Below are 19,819 nucleotides of genomic sequence, written 5' to 3'. Positions count from 1 at the left end.
TGGGAAACACACTCACCAACAGCAAGACCACTCAGTCAGTGAAAGACCACTCTGAACAATAGCACTCACTGCCTTGCTGCCCAGCAATGTATCGCACCGCAGAAACTGGGCAGTGATATCTGGCACATGACTACTTTACTTCAGCACAGGAGACACCTTGGGTGTTTTCCAGAAAGTAGGTTTAGTGAAAAATCTGAGTTTGTTAACCCCGAAATGAGAGAAACTCATGTTCCAGAAGTTACTGTGGTACTCGCTCTGTGAGCCAATCCTGGTCACTGGATCTTTTCATTCATTTCCTTCACTGACATGTTTACCATACATTAGTAATTAGTACACACACAGTTGTAACCACTGCAAATTAAAAAAAAGAAATTGCATGATGCTTTAGACACATAAGAAACTGATCTCTGAGTAAAGAGTTTGTGAAAAGAGTTTTTGAAATCATGTAAATAGTCTTGTTTCAACAGCATTTTGACTCTTTCCCTGGTCAGACTATAAGGTTACAGTCAAGTGTTTTAATCTGTTTGATTTCATCTTCTGTTGCCACCAGCATCAAGCTCATTAAGAAACAGTCTAACAAACAGTTCTTTCATCCATTGAGGAATTCAACAACAATGAATAAAATATAACAGCGTAGCTTATTGACACTTTTCTCAAGCTCTGGCTCCTTCACCGCTGCTGCTGTGTTTTTTTAAAGATAAATATGCATTGTTATACTCTATTATTCCTAGCTCCACTGGATTAAAATGGAGGCCCCGCTCTTTATTTACCCATTGCCATGGTGACTCATGGTTTCAGAGCTCTGCAGTTTTTTTTCATTCACCATACACACACTTAATTCAGAGTGAACAGAGTTGACTGAACTGAATCTGATCAGCTGTTCTGTAACCAAAAACTCTGAGCTTCATATCTCAGCATCAGTCAACTCAGACTTCAGGGTAAGTTTCAGAGTTTGTTAAACCTGCTTTCTGTAACAGACTCCTTATCAACCAAGGCCACAAGTCAGACACCCCACCAGCACTCCCAACTCTGCCCCGTCTCTGTCTGCATCTACTTTCCAACAAAACTAGAGAGGAGCGTCCCACAACCAACAACACAGACATGGCAGATTTCCTATGTGTATTTGTATGTTCCAAAAGTCAAAGTGCTACAAACAGCACTTCCACACTGCACGCCAAAAGAGAAGCCACGTGGGGAGCGGACAGCTATTTTCTCCTGAAAAACAAGGGCTTCAAATTCCTAACATGTTGTGGAGATTAGAGAGCAATTTGGTGGTATTCCGAGCCCCATATGGTGACAAGGTGCTCACATCTCCCCCTGTTAGAGGTTTGTTTTCTTTGCCAGGAGTTCCAGCACTTGTTCTAAAGCCAAAATAAAGATTAAGCAACAGAGGAGAGCAGCAGTGTGTAGTGAAATAATGCTCATTTTGGTCTGAGTGGTTAAACCTCCTCTCATCGGCTGCTCCGAGAGAAGGCCCTGGACTGTAATGTAGCAAAAGGAGGATGAAGAGGGGTGGGGTTAGGGGTAGTCACATGGATCATGACTCATTTGAGGTATTAGACCACTGCTGTTCCAGTCTCCCAAATCACCTCTATTGACTTGCAGGACAACACAAAATGAGTCAGCCCTTGGACACTTTCAATGAAAAGATGGTGAAATTCCCGCTTTAGTCCACAATGAATCCTGGGAATAAGCTCCTATTATGCAAATCTCTGGAGTTTTACGGGAAAAGCCCCACCCCCACTGCAATCTATACAGGACCTTTTACCTGTGTGAGTCAAAGACAAGTAGCACTCATGATCAAGTGTTTGCTCAGCTAGCTTCCTAGAGTATCGCAGCGTTGTGTATGATGGAATCAACAAAACAAACCCCCACTGAGGTTTTTCTGGAGTAACATCAAAACTGATTCTCTGCACATCCAACTTGAATTAGCTGTCACAGTCTGAGAAATTAGTCTGTGTAACTGTCTGAGTGCATGGCTGTCGTATTTCATCACACCCGTTGTTTCACAAGAACCAGCAGCCTGGCGACATGCACAAAAACAGACTCCAGCAGACATTAACGTTAAACGTCATCTCTGCTGGATCCCAGTTTGACATCAGACGGCCTAAAACAGGCATGAAAGAAGTATCATTCCTTTGGGCCACGGCCTCCTGAGTGCCGTCACCAAACCAAAGCAGTTTGTTGCATCATCAAGGCTGCCCTGCTTGTTCAAGCTGGGATATTAGAGAGAGAAAACACAGCGCTGACTGATTGGGATTCCAACAGCCCCATTAGCGAGGCACGTTCCAGAGGCATGCAACAATTAAGGCAGCTCTGCCTGCCAGGGAGGACTGAAAGATCCATGAGCAGCCAAATGCTCATCATTCAAAGCAGCCAAGCTAAAACCCCAAGCCAAAAGATGTAACTTCTAGAGAGAAAAATATCTACAAAAAAATAAATATAAAAATGATTTTGACTACAGTGATTCTGCTGAGTATTTATAATAACTTCATTATGAAACTGCTCATGGGCAACCCAAAAACAATATTCTAATTCCAGGGAAAAGAAAACTGCACTTGGACCATACTTGAACAAATTAGACCTGCTGTGAAAGGTGGTGAGAACTACACACATCCAACTTTTGAATATGCATGGCAAAGACAGATGGATAAGCTCTTGAATAAGTCACCACGGGCACATTAATGCAGTATGCAGGTATCTTATATCATTTTTTTTTTTTTTAGCTTTTCCATGTCCACAGGGGACAGAAATGTGTCTAGTCACAGCGATGGTAAAGTCCGCCTGTGGCAGATTTCTCCTGGACTCACAGGCTCCTCTGAGAGCGAACAGAAGCTTCAGCACTACAGAGAGGCTGACCCACTTCAGAACCTCGCTGCACAATACTGCAGTGCTGCCACTGGCAAAGTTCACAAACACTGCCAAATACACATGATACACAGGAATTCACACATAGAAGCATCTGTAACATTCACTCAGCATCCACAATGTGCACAAACACAGAGACACACAGACTTTATAGTAAACATACCAAAGAAGCCTAGTTTTAAACTCCATCCTGCAGCCTTCAGCTCCTCCCTGGAGAGGTTATCTGCAGTGAAAAGGCAGAGAAAGTTTTCCTCTGCAGCACCTGCTCCACACACTGCAGACCTCTGCACCCGTCAAACCCCAAAACAAGGGGAGCTGATCATAATACCCCTAAGTCTGACTTTGAAACAAACCTCTGAGAGATAAGATGCCGCAAACTGGCACCGTATAGCCAAGGTGTGGGAATGCATGTACTCAAAAAGAAAGTAGTGAGGACTTTTCAGAGTGCACAGCTGCATCAGAGCACAGGCAGCAGCGCTCGGCCGAGAGGGGAAGTTAATTAGGTTTGTTGGTGTGTGCTGGAGAGAGAAGACAGGAGGCGTGTTTGCCATAGAGGCCCGAGTACAGCACAACAGCAGCAGCTTGTGGCTTCGGGGCTCCAGGGTCGGAGGGCTGGGGACACCGTGCCAGTCCTGCTGCCTGCGAGCCTCAGATTGCAGAGTGTGGATGGAGGCCTGTAATTTCAGATCGGTCTCTGTGAACGTGCCCGCTGTGATTTCCACACCACAATGTGGCAGGGGACACAATAGCTTTCCCTTTGAAGACCGTCCCACATATTCAGTATCCAATTCTCAGCCCCTGCTGCGATGACCATATTTCAGAGAGACTGGTTGGAATAATTCTGGACTCTTTGGAGAATGCAAGCAATTTGTCATCACTAATATAGCAGAACATGAACATATTTGCATATTCATCATTTGTAAAACTGTAGCACAACAGAAAAATACAGCAGTAATGAATTGCTTAGGGCTGAAATCCACAATGTTTTTTAATCAATCTATCAAAATTAAGCCACTGGTGAAACACTAAAACTGACACATTTGCCAAGGTTCAGAAGGTCACACCAAGTGGGCTGACATTGCCAATACTGGCTCATTACTCATGCAAATAATACACTGCATTCACAATCATGTTATCCAGTTGGTAGAATTGGGCTATATACTGGAAACTGGGAGATGATGGAAAATTTTCAGTGGGAGGTAGTTATCCCTTTGGTATCCCTTGTTGTGTTAAAGGCAATCAGTGCTAATATTCCAGGTTTTTACATCAGTGTCATAATTTACATTTAATTTCATTTAGTGGCTCAGCCAATCATCTATTACCTGTTTCTGAATTGAATTTCCAGAGAATTTGTTACATTACTGGATAAGGCCCCCATCTGTGATGTGATATCCCAGATGAGTCCTGGTGACCAGCCACCCATGGGGCCTGGTTGGGTCCTGGCCTAAATGGATAACATGCCACTACTGTGTGCAGGTCTCAGGGCCTGTCATGTTGTCAGCTAGCAAATGCAGGCGCCTTTGTGTGTTGACACCTAACTACTGAAATAGGCCGTGGGGAGTTAGTAGAGGGTGCAGGGCCGTTGCATACCAGGGTGTATGCTTACATACTGTATTTGTGTGTCAGGATATTCCACTGTTCTATCTGTCAACACATTCCACAAAAGCAGTAAATTTATCACAGTCGCTCCCTACCATACCTTGGCTACTTCATCTGTCTGTATGGTGTGTCCAATGTGTCAAGTAAGGCAATGGTACACGACAGTGCCAGTGTGTCCTGCATTTAACACCACAGAACTGAGGTAAGTTTTAATTTCCTACTTAAGAGTTTTTCCATGTCTGTAGAAAGTACCATCTGAGTTCATTTCTGCAGGTAATTATAGACGGTAGTAAAGCACTCAGCACACTTCACTTTCATCACCATTAGCAGGAAAAGACCATAACAAGGCCTTGTTCTGGTCACAACATGAGCGGCGTGAGAACATGACGGATCACGAAAAGGTGCACTCAGTCTGGTCTCCCATGACTTCTGGCTCTCACTGGTAAGTGACGCGTCTGCACAGGGAGAGCATTGATACATGTTATGCTGACCAGTTACAGTCACCAGCAGCCTTAATTAGCACGGGTGTTTCAGGGACATTATGCTTGAAGGACTGTGGAAAAGTGACACAGGGAAAAGAGCGGAGGTGGGTTATGGCTTGGAGCAGAGTGAGGAATGAGTGCTCCCATCTGAGCATTCAAGTCTGGAATGTAGCTGCTCCGTGACCCCAAAAACACTCCCTGTGTTCCCCTGTGGCCTGAACAACAGAGGCTGCAGCTGGCCACTCCTTAACAGGAACCTACTCAAATCCCCCCCTCAACATACGCACACATGCTCAGAGCCAGATTCAAGAGAGACCGAGCACAAAACAGAGTAGAGTGGGTTTTATTGGATTAAGCCTCTCTTAACTGTACTAGAATATGATGGAAAGAATTTGGGAATTCAAGGAGGTCTGTGTCAACAGGCCTTGTTTGCTCAACTCTGAAACTTTGCAGGGTTTAGTGCACTCTTTTCCACACATCCTAAATCTGAGGAGGTAAAAAAGAAAAAAACATGCCTTAGTAGAGCTCCTGACCAACCAGGGTGTTAAATTGAGACCTCCTTTGAATCTCTAAGGATCCAGGAAAGCAATTTGGTAACCGACGGAAACTTAGAACAGCCATAGGGAAATAAATACACCTGTGAGTATAACAGTTATGGCGGCCAGAGGTCCAGTTAGGAAAACATAGGCTGTGATTCTTCAGCGCATGGTATGTTTTGGAGGCAGGATCAGTCTCCAGAGCTGTATTTTTTCTTGCACAATATCTACAAGCACAGATTGAAAAATACCGTCATACAGAGGCTGGAGCTATTTATGTCACTGTCTGCCTTTCTGAGACATGTAAAAGCACAAATAATGTTGGAAAACGAGATGCTCTAGTGGCTCAGTAGCTAATGCACCTGCACCATCAAGCCATAACTGTCCTCTCTGTCAGACAGTGACACTCTGCCAGTGTATTATTATCTAAAAAAGCAAAAATGTAATTTAAGCTGTTACAGGTAGAATATTTAATTAAAGCATTAATAGTATAATAGCTTTGAAAAAAAAACAAAAAAAGCAGGACCACTACTGGTTTATTTTGTTTTGCTTTCTCTGTGTTCACTCTGTGTCCCAGAGAATGATTTCCCTCTAATCCTGCAGGATTGAGTTACAGCATAAAGAAAGTAATTTGTGCTGTGTTTCATGTCTACTGTGGTTCTCCTGGCCTGCGACTCAATCCTGACACAACCGTCTCTGTCCAACTTTCAGCTGCCCCCTCTTCAGAAAAAGAACACACAGCTACGATGTCCTATTACCAAACTAAAAGCTTGCTTGGCCGAGGCAACAGGATACTGGCAGCTCTAAAAAGCCTACACCACAGGGCCAGGACTGCGCAGAGTGTTAAGTACAGCACCTTCCACTGATGGCTGGCACCTGTCCCTCCGTATCCGCAGACCTGGTTGGAACAGATCAACACTGCACCACGCTCCACTTCACAGCCTATTACGCATTCCAAACAAATTAAATATGAGGGGGTGTGATGGGCCGAGATGGTATTTCGTGGAGCCACAGCAGCCAGTGCAGGCCACGCATGCAGTAGAGGTTCATTAGACAACTCAATAGAGCCATGTGGAATGTGCGAGGAGGCGCATCACTCCATTGTTCACCAGCGGCTCCTCTAGGAATGGGCTACGCACATATCAAGAGATGAGGAGATGAGTAACAATGCTGTGCCATCACATGTAATGGCATATGACAGCCAGCCCAGTGTCTGGATGCCTCTATTGTAGAAACCATTGAACTGTACAAATAAATTGTCTGCCAGGAGAATCAGCAGCACTGAGAATGCCAGGAACCCGTTTATCTTTCTCATTTTAAGAGGTTGTGTTCATGGTTTGGCTGAACTCTTGCCACTGGTTAGCATAATGTTTGTGTGTAGGCCAGGTTGGGGCCAGAGCTGTGGCAGCTGTGGCTTCATGTAGCAGGGGCCGTTGCGGCCCCAAGGCCGGTCAGCTTACAGTGGTTTGGACATTCCCTCTCACTCTTTCCTCCTCTATCATTCTCTTCTATTTTTCTCCCTGGACCAAAGCCATCAGCAGTTACAGCAACTATTATGTGTTGCAAGGTTCAGAGCAGCATTCTAATGAAGTGCCGGACCTCATCAGCGCACTTCAACCGCCAGCGGGTCAGTCAGTAACCGCCAGTCCTCACTTTAAACTCCCTACAGGCTTTGTGACTGAGCTCTGAGTAAGCAAAACCTGGGTCTATTATGGTTAGATGCATACTGGTTTTTCAGACACAAAGGCACAACATGAGCCATTTGCTAATAAAAAAAACACAGATAAACCAGTCAACAGAATCAAATTCAAATCAGAAAATCAGTTCTTGATACAACAGGATTATTTACTCTGAGTCAATATGATGTCTAGTTTACCTTGCAATTATGACTTTTTCTTTTATTCCAATGCAACTGCTGATGAATGTTATCTTATGTGATCTAAAAACAAAAACTTTTGATTGTGCTGAATTTACATACACTTCACATCTTAGGTTTGTAACAGAATTACCATGCTGAACAAACTTGAGTGTTTGACAAAAGTTATAGTTAATGATACACAGCGGGTCACAGGTGTATGCCTCATCCAACCAGTCACTGATTCAGAGACACGCATTTGGAAGCATTTAGTCAAATAAGTATGATATGCGTATTGATGTATCTGGGAAAACATGTAGATTTACTGAGGTAATTATTCTCCATTTTGATTTGGCTTAAGCTGGTTTTCCAAAACCCCAACAACTGATGATTCTTTACAGCAGTTAAACTAAATAAACCTCGGATGCCTCATGCAAACTCCTCGCATTGCCACATGTCAGTGTAATCAGAATAGTCAGCCGGCACTGATAGAGCCCTACTAAAGAGCTGTCAGAAGGAATCATTAATCCCAAAAGGCAGCATGAGACAGATGGTACGATGATGGAGGATCGATGCTCTCCTCAGCATCCCGACTGCTTCCAGCGGCCGGCCTGGAGGCAGGAAGTGGGCTAATCCCTCAAAAGAAAGTTCCAGACTAAACATGCAAGAGGAGCCTGAGCTGTGTCCTGCTTCCCCAGCCCCCATGGCTACACTGCGCGCGCTGCCTTGTACAATGTGGATGGTACCGGAGGGGGTTAAAAAGAGAAAGGGAGAAGTGGGGAGGCATTTGTTCCTGTGTTTCTGGTTGAGGGAAGCTTTATGAGGACTTTGACCTTCCCCCTCAGGGCCCCTCACAGAGGTCCCCAGCTGCAGGACAGAGGGGGTGGAGCCTATATGAGCTATATGTAACTGTCAAAGAAGTCCCAGTTCTTTTGAAAAGGCCCCAGAACTAGATCTCTCTCCGACTTAAGGTCTGGGTGGCAGCAGTGTTCCCAGCATGGAACACAGGAAGAGTGGGAAAAGTGAGGAAAGAGCAAATGGAAAGAACTTCCACTACACTTCCATGGACTCTTGACAGTCTTATGTTCCGTTCAAGATAAATTGCACATATATTCATTAATCCATTAATCCCATGGGTTATTTTAAGGACTCTTTATGTTCCTGCAGTTCATCTAATGCGCATGAATGACTGTTTTCTTCCCCTAAATTCAACCTGTACTATCAATATCAAACTAAGACAGTTACAGTGCAATTGGTGGCAGTGGTGACACATGCAAACACACTGACACAAACACACATATATACAAGCAACTTGCACATACTGTACATGAGTGCAAGCCTACAACCCCAACAGGAGATATCTCATATATCTCCTGTATTACAGTATCAGGTTATGTAATAACCAAACTGTTGCTATTATGTAATTACACCATTCAGATATGACATTATCATAAATATTGTCACTATAATAATTACAGCCTTGATGTGAAGTGCAATTTTATTCTAAGTATAATGGGTTCTACTTCCCCAGCTCCCTGGTCACAGTGTGACAGAGCTTCTTCGGCTTTCTCTGAGGCAAGTGGCTTTCTTATCTACCCGATCAAAAACATGGCTCTTGTTGCTGGCTTCCAGAAGCTCAGATAGGAGGGTGTTTATTGGACACAGTCAGGGAAAGCATGAAACCACTCCCTTATAAACAGGGCGACCCTGTCTGTGGCCCGCAGACAAATAGTGAGTGAATAAGCCGGGGATCCAATTGATGTTCCTCTGTAGCCTCCAGCATGCACGTGTATGTGTGTGCGTGTGTGTAAATTTGTTTGCTGAAGGAAGAGTGGCCTGACACCGTGTCTACACCTCACTGCTAAAGGATTTACTGTGTTTGGCAGCAGGAAAAACACAAAAACACTCTCAATCAGCCAAGAAGTCATTAACAAGTTATTGGACGTTAATTGTACAAAATGTAACCCCGGGAAACACAATGTAATGTTTTGAAGAATGTGCATTCATATTGTATGCACCCTGCATACATTTTTGATAACAGGCACGCTGTAAAGCTGAATAGGTAAAAAAAAAAAAAAAAAAAAAAAAAAAAAAAAACAGCTCTAGCAAGATAATAAGCTGCCATCTCATTAATGCGCTGCTTCTTCTCCCCAGTGCTGTTTCCAAACATAGCAGTATGAAAGCATCCATCTCCAGCACCCCCCTCCAGCCTTCCAATTTACTGCCACTCACCTTTTTTTAATTCCATCAGTGTGATGATGAAAGCTGAGAGAGCATTATGGTTCTCGCCAGTGGTCAGACAGTGAGTGAACGAGAGCAGGCCTGCATCGGTCACACTGTCAGCCAGCCAAATGGGTTAGGACAGAAGAGAGGGGAAGCCAAGGCAGACGGGAGGGGCGGGGGGTATGGGGGTGGTCTGTGGTGCCAAGGATTGAGTGGCATAGACCCCTAGTGCTCCACAGAACACAACCGCAGAGTTAACATCAAAAACGTGAGGGTGTGTTCATATGAGCCACAGAAAGAACATACAGTGTACTATGTATAGTACAGTGTAAGACTTGCTGGGGTCAAATCGCATTTGCACATATTTTTTAGTGTTTGTTTAAACCCACTTGGCAGAGCAGATGTCAGGTATAATCTTGCATCAGGAGATTTCAGATATAGTAAACCAATCTATCTTTCAAAAAATAACTATAGTAACTGTACAATAGCTTTTAGAAACATAATATATGATAATCACTGCACAATATATAGCGCAAAGATCACTTAGTTGACAAATTGAGTTATCAACTGTGTAGCTAGCGTGCTCAAAACTGTAGGGAGGTATTCCAACTGAACAGGACATCAATCAACAGAAAATTATAATTTTTAAAAGTGATAAATGATTAATCATCTAAGTTCAGCATGTCAACATCAGTTCTGAGAAAATGTGATAAGCATTTTTTAAACCAATTTCTGACAATTAATAGACAGTGATTGGCAGATTAATCATGAAATCATGATTAATCATGATTAATCATGAAAATAATCATTTGTTGAAGCCCCAAACAGTTGAATTGATCAAAAGATGTCCAGAACATGTCACGCCATGTTGCGTCATGGGTCATGCAATAAGAGCAGCCATGAGAACGGTATGGGAAACATGGGGAGAATGGCCAGTATGGACAGGCTGTGTGACGGGAAAGCCATCTGGTATCACCGGTCACCAGGCACCGACCACCATATGATCACAGTTCTTCCAAGACCATCTCACGTTCAAAACACAACAGCACTCATGAGCCCCCCTACTCCCATCCTGCTCCCAACCCCCACAGTAAATGCCCCTCACACTGATGTACTCTCCACAGCTATTGACCATTCATATGTTTCCGGTCATTGGCATTATTCTGTGTATGACCTCCACTCCCCAAACAATGCCACTCCTCATGCTCTAAATGTCTTCAAATATTGATCTGCACATCTTCTGCAGTCACACAGGGGGAGCCTGAGGAAAGGAATGGGAAAGAATGCACAAGGACGGCCGAGTTGTCGTACAAAAACGCCCCCGCAGAAAAAAGAGATAGAGGGAAGTGTGACGGCTTTTTAATTTTGGTAAGAAATCAAACAGCATCGGAGAGGAGGGGAACGTTCAGTTGCTGTAGCTGAAACCCCGCTAGCTGTCAGGAATCTGGCAGTAACCCACAGTCTGAAGACAAGACCTTCTTTAGTCTTTGGCTGTATCACAGATGAATTATTTTGTTATTCAGACGGGTCCTTCTAGCTTGCGGAGGAGAAGTAAAGTCGTTTTTTTGATAGACCTTGGCAAGATGATGACTACTGGATTATTCATAATGTTTTTCTTTCTCCTTCACGACAAATCTGTTCTTCTATTTTTCATGAGCTGAAGATGCTATAGCCTCTGCAACTAAATTCAGAGGATTTGTGCGCTACCCTGCTAGTGTAAAGTTCTAAAATAAAGGCATGTTTATATTTAACTCAGACGTGGTCTGGTGCAGGCTCCCCCACTAATTGAGGGCTATGCAGTGATCTGCAGTGGGCTAAAACTCATTCACTGTAAACTCTGCTGCAGCATTAAGATGGGGTCAAGGCAGAGAGCAGTATCTCTCTCAATGTTCCTTTCTATCTAAATTCTTTGGTGTATAAAAACTGATTTGAAGCTATTGGATTCTGTGGGGAACATACAACACAGTACAATACAGTATTCTTTTCAGAAGTATTCTTCTACAGGCCGGAAAGGGTTCAAATGGCAACTAAGCTCTTGTTTTACAGTATTCATAAAGGTTCAAGTGCCATAACTGAGCAAAAGCAAGGAGAATGACAACCAAATCAATAACATGGACACTGAAATTTATCCATCCATGGCTTAAGTATGACTTGGACACATGTTGACCCATCTTCCTCTTCAGCACTGCTCAAGCAGGTGCTTTCTAGCGGTGGAATGTTGAATGCTGAGTTGAAAAGGTCACACCACGATGCGTGCCTGCCTCCAACTATGCCAACTATCTCAGTCCTACGGGGGTCATGGTCTTTGGCCAATTTTGGGATGCATTTGGGGAGGACATGCTCTCAGGTTGTGGACACGCATTCACATAATCCAAGCCTACAGATTCCAACAGGCAACATTTGCCCTGCTTTTGATCCATCAACACGCACTTGGGTACAGCCTTCAAACTTATCAAAACCAAGGGATGGAAAGAACAATGAGTGTGTGAGGGAGAAAAGCAGCTTCTCTTTTTGGCAAATGCTCCTAAAGTTATGAAGTGGCATCCGTCCAGGGGGGCAACTGTTAACATATTATTATCAGAGCAAGGTGGAGAGCTGACAGAATGTTTTTGCCTGCCAGACAGGGGTTTGTTAACTCCACCCCTCTCAGCCCAACGGAGGAGAGCAGCATTGATGAGAAGTTGACCTTATTCAATCAGATTTTTTTTCCTGCACTTTCCTTCTTTCTTTTGGATATCTGTCTTCCTTTTTTTAACATCTGAGTTCTGCCAAGCTCGGCGGGGAAAAGAGCATTGTGATGGTGTAGGCTGCCTGTGGATGCGCTTCAAACACAGGGAACTCTTCCAATAATGTATGCACATCATGCCCTGGTACATACACACCCACACAGACACAGTAACACACTCGCAAGAGCTAACAAAAGCACATTCCTGCGGTATCTGTGCAAGGGAAAGACAAAAGGGTTTAATGCCATGTCTCTCACACAACTGGCACTACAGCTCAGGCTATAAATCCTGTCCCAGGCTCATTCAAAGCCTCACAGGCGATGATCGGGGACAAACTTTCAATACTTCACTGCTTGTCCCATGATCACACCAGTCATTCTATGGGTGATACAGACAGGTCTGAGCCCATGAATGTGTCAGGGAACTCATAAGTCACAGCACTGCTTTACTGCAAGGCAGTCCTCCTGACACACACACACACACACACACACACACACACACACTAATGCACACACGGGACCACCACTAAACATATCTCATGGTCATCTCAGACTATTTACAGCATGAAATGGTCGCTAAGTGGTGTAAGTACGTAGCCCTACTGTATTTGATGTCATGCAGCAGTTTGTACACAGATAAGCATACCCACATCTACACAGACTACACATCCATATGTGCACATACAATACACACACGCGCGCACTATCGTCCTGAAGGACATCGATTAATCTGAGGATCACTGCTCTCATATTATAACTGGGTGGGAAAAAAGCTATCTAGAGGACAAAAAGAGTGTTGTTCTTGTTAAAAATGAGAAGCATGCAACGAAATCCAAACAATGAGGAATCAATTAAGAAGAGCAGAAAGACAAGAAGAGTCAGACAGGCTGAAGATACGATGAGAGGAGAGAGAGGAGACCGGCAGGCACAGCAACACTAACCTGTTTCACTTCAGCAGGCATGGTCCAAAATCCCCCCTTCGTTCCCGAAAAAATAAAAGCCTCCCGGGGAAATATGTGACAACTATTTCCACCTCTCGGAAAAGTTCTCCTTTCCCTCCTCTCCTCCTCTCGTTTCCTCACGTTTTCTTCGTCTATTTACGTTGAGTTTTCCCTCTGTGAGCGCAGAGGTAGCAGCTCAGAAGCAAGCAGCCATCCTCTACTCAGCTGTGTCGAGCTAAACGGAGTTAGCCAGAGAAATACAGGAAGTATAGCTATGGGCCTTTCAAATTAAAAGCGCGATGATTACACATACTCGCAAAAGATAGGTTTAATGATTTGCCTGCTGAGCAATAGTTAAATTTGTAACAACCAGAAAAAAATCACTATTCAAGTTGAAGGTTGAAATTATGTTGTTACAAGAGAAAATGAACCAATAAGACATTGAGATTAGTGTTATGTTTCATGTCTTTTGAACAGGTCCCAAATCCAAAACACTTTAACCATATTCCACAACCTAAGCTTTCAAAGCAAGGTACTTACAAATCATATAGTAGCCCCTGTAGTAGTTAATAGTACATCCTATATAAATAAACATTATATTCAATAAAACAGTCTGTAAGAAATGTAATATGTCTGTGTAATACTGATCATCTTAAATGATTTCTCAGCCATTGCTATAATGTCTACAGAACTGGTTGGAATGCTTTACAATACGTCTCTTGAGAGACATGTGCTGTGTGTTTTATCATGGATGCTAGCTCCTGAATTTAGAAAACAATAGCAAAATCAATGTCATTATTAACTTTTATATCACTGAGAGTGTAAGTCCAGGATTCTCAAAAAACTGTGGCATAATGCACCTTCCGTTGTCCATATTAGAGGTCACAGTCATAGTAGGTGTGTATTACTATTTTGATATTAAAAACAGTCATCTAAACAAGTGTGTGTTTTATTGTACTTGACAATTGGTCTTTCCTTCAGAGAACAAGTATGAGTTGCATCAGGCTTTTTTTGGTAATGCTTTTATTTTGAAAGTAAGACCACTATGCATCCAGTGTAATTAAATCTAAAGCCAGTTTGACACAGCTGAAAGAGGACCCTGCTCTCCCCTTCGAGAGAGATGCTGTATGGATGTATGGAATGGAGAGAGACAGGGGGCAGAACACCCCCCACCCCCCACCCCCCACCCAGAAAAGGAATGGAGCTGAACTAAACTGTGCGCTCGCACACACACACACACACACTCAACAAAAAAAGTTAGCCAGAGAGAGAACAAAAACCTCCGGGGCTGAGAGAAAGGGGGGAAAGAGGAGGTGTCTTAATAGAAAGGAGGGTTCCCAGACAGGCAGCAGGAGCTGTGTAGCAGCGCTCCCTCTCTCCTCCTCCTTTCTCTCTCTATCTCTCTTCCTCTCTCTCTCTGCCTCCCTTCCTCTCTCTGTCTCATTGGGTCTATGTCTCTCACTCTATCTCTGGCATCTTAGTGGGGTGGGACCAGCTCCCTTTATGCACTCCAGCTGCGTCTGTCTGTCAACTCATCAACCCCTCCTCCTTGTTGGCATAGACAGGGAGAGACGAGGAAAAAGCAGAGGATGGGGGGGGCTCACACACAACACAAAAGTTGCCCCTACTGAAGCGATGGCACCCCATACTCTACGAATTTTTACACCCTATACACACACATGCACACACAGCTCCTTTTCTCTAGTTCTTTGTCCCATTCCTCTCACTGCACTTGATATAAGGGAGGGGTGGGACGTACGTGAAAGAATTCACATTCAAATATCTATGACTGTGACCAAGACTGAGAAGGAATGTTAATCTAATAACGTGGATGGAAGCTTAACTAAGGACAACTTTGAGAGAAGTCTGAACAGACAGGACAGAGAAAAAGGATGACTGGACTAAAAACAGAAAACAGAGAAAGGAGAAATCCCAAACGGAGGGGGAATGGCTGAGGTTTTGCATTCCACAAGCTTGGCAGTGCTATTTCATCTCCCTGAATGTTACTGCTCCATTTGTTCTTAATGAAAGACCTGGCCCACCATGCACCATTACATTTAGATCTATTTACTCTCAACAATACCATTAAGAATTCATCCAGCCAACATTACCTTCAAAAAGTGTTTTTTTTTTTTTTTTTTTAAAAAAGTCTTGTAACTTCAGCTGCAGTGCATTTCTTTCTCTTATGTGATTTGCAATATCACATTCCATTTAAGCCATTTAAGCCATTTAAGCGTTGAGTGAGTTTCATAACCTTGTTTAAAAATCCATTAAGTGCCCTGGAATACTCATGGGAGCAAATGAGAAAAGAAGCATCACTCTTTGTTTTCTCAATAAATCTGTGTGTGTGTTCTGCGTGGGTCACAATTTATAGTTTAATCTTGTGTTTATTGTTTTAAGGAACATCTTCCAAATTCCCATACTATCTAGACTTAAACAAAACTATGAGTGTATGCTACCTGGCTCTGTTATAATTGTGCATAGTAGTGCTTTGAGCTAAATGCTAACATCAGTCATGCAAATATACTTTCCAAAGTTCATCTTCTTGGTTTAACTAACTTACAATTTTGCTAACTTGCAGTAAATGCAAAGTACAACCCAGGCTAATGAGAATGTCATTAGTTTTGCAGATATTTGGTCATAAACCAAAGAACTGGCTGGCTAGAATTTTTTGACTTGATGATGGCGCTAGATAACAAGTCAGGGCATCATTAAAGTGACTGCAATTCATTCTGGGGTATGAATATCTTCACCAAATTCTATGCAATCTATCCAATATATGTCAGACATGTCACTCATAATAACACAAGTCAATCTCTTGGTGGTATAAGATGTAGAATCAGGGGATCACCAACGTCTGTATGATTCATTCTCTGGGTACCAATGATATCTAAACCAAATTTCATGGCAGTCCGTAGTTGTTGAGATATTTCAGTCCAGAGCCAATTGGGGGTACTACCATTCCTCAAACCATGGTGGTAGCATGTCTGACAAATGCTGTTGCAGGTTGAACACTACTGTCAGGAGTTATCAATAAGCCCTCTTATACTAGAAATGTAGAAAATTGACAACTAGCATAAAATAGACAAGACAGGTTGAGGTAAGCTTAATATCTAAAAAAGTATATTTGACATTTCATTTAAAAATAATTCCTGGAATGTCTTCAACATCACAGGTAGGTGAAACATACTGTTTCCAGGAATACCTGCTACTGTCAGACAAAAGCTCTATTCTCTAGAGTCTAGCCAACCCACATGCCTGGGCCTTGTAAAATGAATGTACAAGGTGTATGAATAATCCAAGAGTTGTAATCAAAGCTCCTGAAGTCAGCTTTACTCTGTCAGGACGTACGGTGTGAAGCAGATGGTAGAAAGGTTAATGTGCAGCAACAAGCCACACTTTGAAAGCCAGACACCTCCAATGAAGCTGCATCTGTTAAAATGGTGTTTTTCACTTCCATTCAAGATACCAGAGGCAGAGAAAGCAAAGAGAAAGACAAAGGAGCCAAAGCAAATACAGAAAATAGACTGAAAGAGAACCAACATGAAAATATCCACGGCATTTCATTATAAAAAAAATAATAATGTTTTTATATCTCCAGTTTCAAAGGGAACTTTAATGACATCTAATTTTGAAAAGTACTTCAAAAGCTTTTTCCACTCTGCCTGGAAACTTTACGAGGAGGTGAGTAAGTTCAAACAAATACCCCACAAAGCAAGTCTGCAAAAGATGCATGTAGAGTGATTTTAAAGATAATACTGACTTCTTTAAACAATCACTGGACAGTACAGGGGCCTGATGACAAAAAATAATGTATGTGTGAGAGTGTACGGGGCCAAGATGATCTGCTCTGCTACAGGCTGACTGCTGTTTATTCTAACAATGGCACAGCTTGCAAAAAAGCCCTTATCTAATGACTTTTACTATCATGTTTTATTTTCCCCTTGAAAAATGGCTATTCAGCGATGCAGAGGATTAGAGTCCAATCTATTGGGGGCTTTTGTCTTGCAAAAAGGCAATTTTCCCTTCATTTAGGGAAATAAAGCTCTGTTTAAATGACATCACTTCAGATCAAAAGGTTCTATTTTCTGTTTTTGTGTCACAATACTGTAATTGCACTGCTAGATTTAAAATACAACTATAACAGGGTTAGGCTTTTCCTAGTTTTCCATCTTGTCATGCATAATTGGGACATTGAATGAGGCACAAACAACTGAATCTGAACCAGTTTGAGGCTGACACACAGCAAATGATCAACTTTTACACCCAAAAAAACATTTTCCCGTCACCTTCATTTAGATGAACATACCCTTTGGATTTGTAATGGAGCTTCTCTATTGGTTGTTCAGGGGAATGTCTACAAATGATATTTAATTAGTTGTTGAATGCCCTAATACCTATCTCTCTGCCAAATTTCATGATAAACTGTTTTTATCTCTTTAAGATTTCTTGTTGACAGGTGGTCCAATTAACTGGTGAATATATAAGGTGCCAGTTTGATGTAAAATTCTATTTCTCATATGCCTCAGTTTCCAGTTGGCTTAAGATCCAAAGCTTCTTGGCAGGATTCAGCTGGCTTCTTTAGTCATCAAGTTCAGTTGCACTTGTAATTGTGATTCATCAAAAGCATGTTAAAGTTCAAAGGTGAATTTCTTTCCATTCATGGAATAAGTGCTTGGTATATCTGTCCTTATTCAGCACAGAATGATCGGCTTGAATGAGGCCCTAGGAGGAGGAGGAGGACTGTCAAGATTAGTGCACATCTTTTCACACATTCCAGCACTATTACCACCACCCTCTACCCAACAAGAATCACTCTCAGGCACGCCATGCGAGACAGTTCACATACCAAGACCAACCTCTCTCCACTTCACCCTTTTCAAATACGGCGACATGTAAAGAGGGCCCTGCAGCCTGGCTTCAGTTAAAGACAAATTACATGATTTTTAACCAAAGTGTGCTTGTGCGACTCTGACCACAACAGCAAAGGTTTGCAAATTCCAGACACTTCCAGACGCATGTGTGGTTCTGGCTGTAATCTGATGGTCTAAGGATTCAGATGCTGATAACCACATCAGTGCACACAGGTGGAAGATCAGTTATTTACTAGCAAACTCCAAGAGGTTTGTTTTAGATTGCATTAAACGGAAATGGGATTTTAGGCTAATTCCAGGTAAAGTACCCACCTGAGAGTTAAGGCCTCTCTTTCTAAGTTCATTCAACTGCTGTTTAAATGCAGAGTTTGAGTCACATTCCTGGAACTGAGAGTGTAGCTCTGGCATCCAAACACTTACAACAAAAGTCCATTTGTATTTTTTAATTAACATTAGATCCCAAGGCCAGTTTACATGATTGCATGCATTTGTTTCACAGCAATAAAGTGAAAGACAGTTTTGCAGTTTATCCTGTGGAGAGCTGGGCTGAAACTCTTTGATTTGATTTACTTGGCAATAGACTTGAATATTCACAGTGTAGTAACCTTAATTAAGTAACACACTGGGGTGAAATTTCAAAGAAATCCCATTTGCCATTAAGGCATTTGTAGTCTTAAGGAATGCTCTGTCCAATAAAGTGCAAATTTACAAACCTCCCAGAACAAGACTCAGTGCTGCTTCTGTTCCTCATTTGATGAATATTTACATGCTTGTAAGTCATGTCATAAAAATGTCGCACCAGTATGTTAAACTCATGAGGATAATTAAATTAAGGCTTTGAAGAACACCTCTAGCCCTGGTACAAAGTTCTAAAACTGTTTTCAATTTAGTTATTTTCAGTTGAAAGGGGTCAACGTCCAGCCTTGTTTGGTTATCCTGCTGGACACTGGGAGGGGTGAGGTCACATTCCACAGGTGGTACTGGTGTCCCGTGAAGGAAAGGGGCTTTATTTTAAACACATGGGCTATGCAGTTTAGTAACTTAGCAGCCAAGCCCAGTAGACTGTTTGGCAATCGTGGTCATCTTCAAGTACAGACATAAACTTCCATGCTCTCCAGAAACTTTCAAACTGAGGCAGTGCCCTTCAAAGATATTTAGTCTAGTCTGTTCACCTATGCAAGTACACAGAGAGGATGTGTGGTAAAGGAAATGGGAGCATTTTTCAGATAGCCCCTTAGTGCTTTTAGTGAGCGTAATGGTTTAATGGATTGTGATCAAATGGCAGGGAGGTGCACCAGGACAGGCATTAAGTCCACCAGTGCTGGGGGCTGATTTGAAGGATGAAGGTTTGAGCCACCTCTGGGGAATATAAATAGCCCACAGTACAAAAGGCTTTTTTGCTGCTTTCCCTTCAAACCTCTCTTTCCCTGTTCATGTGAACAAGAGGAATATGCACAACCCCAACCCTGAGTAAAAATTCCTGTCCTTCCATGTCAGTCCCGGTACTGAGCTGAGACACAAAAAGGACTTGCCCCTTCTCCTTGAGCAGTTAGCAGTGTGATTCATGGGCCATCACCTCAAACTTGACTCCTAACGTTGAAATGGGGTGAATAAAAGATTATCTAGAACATAAAAAGCGCACGCACCCTGCATTTTTACTAAATTTAATGCAAAGAAGTCTTTGCTAGAAAATGTATGATACATTTATTAGATTTG

General features: G+C 42.6%; 1 protein-coding gene across 9 annotated transcripts in view; it reads right to left on the bottom strand.

Moving 5' to 3' along the window:
• arvcfb (ARVCF delta catenin family member b) overlaps window positions 1-19,819 on the bottom strand; it is a 204,219-nt gene that overhangs the window by 93,171 nt on the left and 91,229 nt on the right. For 8 of the 9 annotated variants that reach the window (XM_018668860.1, XM_051075307.1, XM_051075306.1 and 5 more), the window contains exon 1: window positions 13,230-13,451. The exons of the other annotated variant lie outside the window; for it this stretch is intronic. In XM_018668860.1, coding sequence (XP_018524376.1) covers window positions 13,230-13,250 — 21 coding nt within the window. In that variant the 5' untranslated portion in view covers window positions 13,251-13,451. Of the gene's footprint in view, window positions 1-13,229; window positions 13,452-19,819 lie in introns of those variants that run through there. 9 annotated transcript variants of the gene reach the window in all.

The sequence above is a fragment of the Lates calcarifer genome, linkage group LG13 (genome assembly GCF_001640805.2).
Source record: "Lates calcarifer isolate ASB-BC8 linkage group LG13, TLL_Latcal_v3, whole genome shotgun sequence".
NCBI lineage: Eukaryota > Metazoa > Chordata > Actinopteri > Centropomidae > Lates > Lates calcarifer.
Note: the sequence above shows the minus strand (reverse complement) of the source record. Positions and strands in the feature narration are given on the sequence as shown.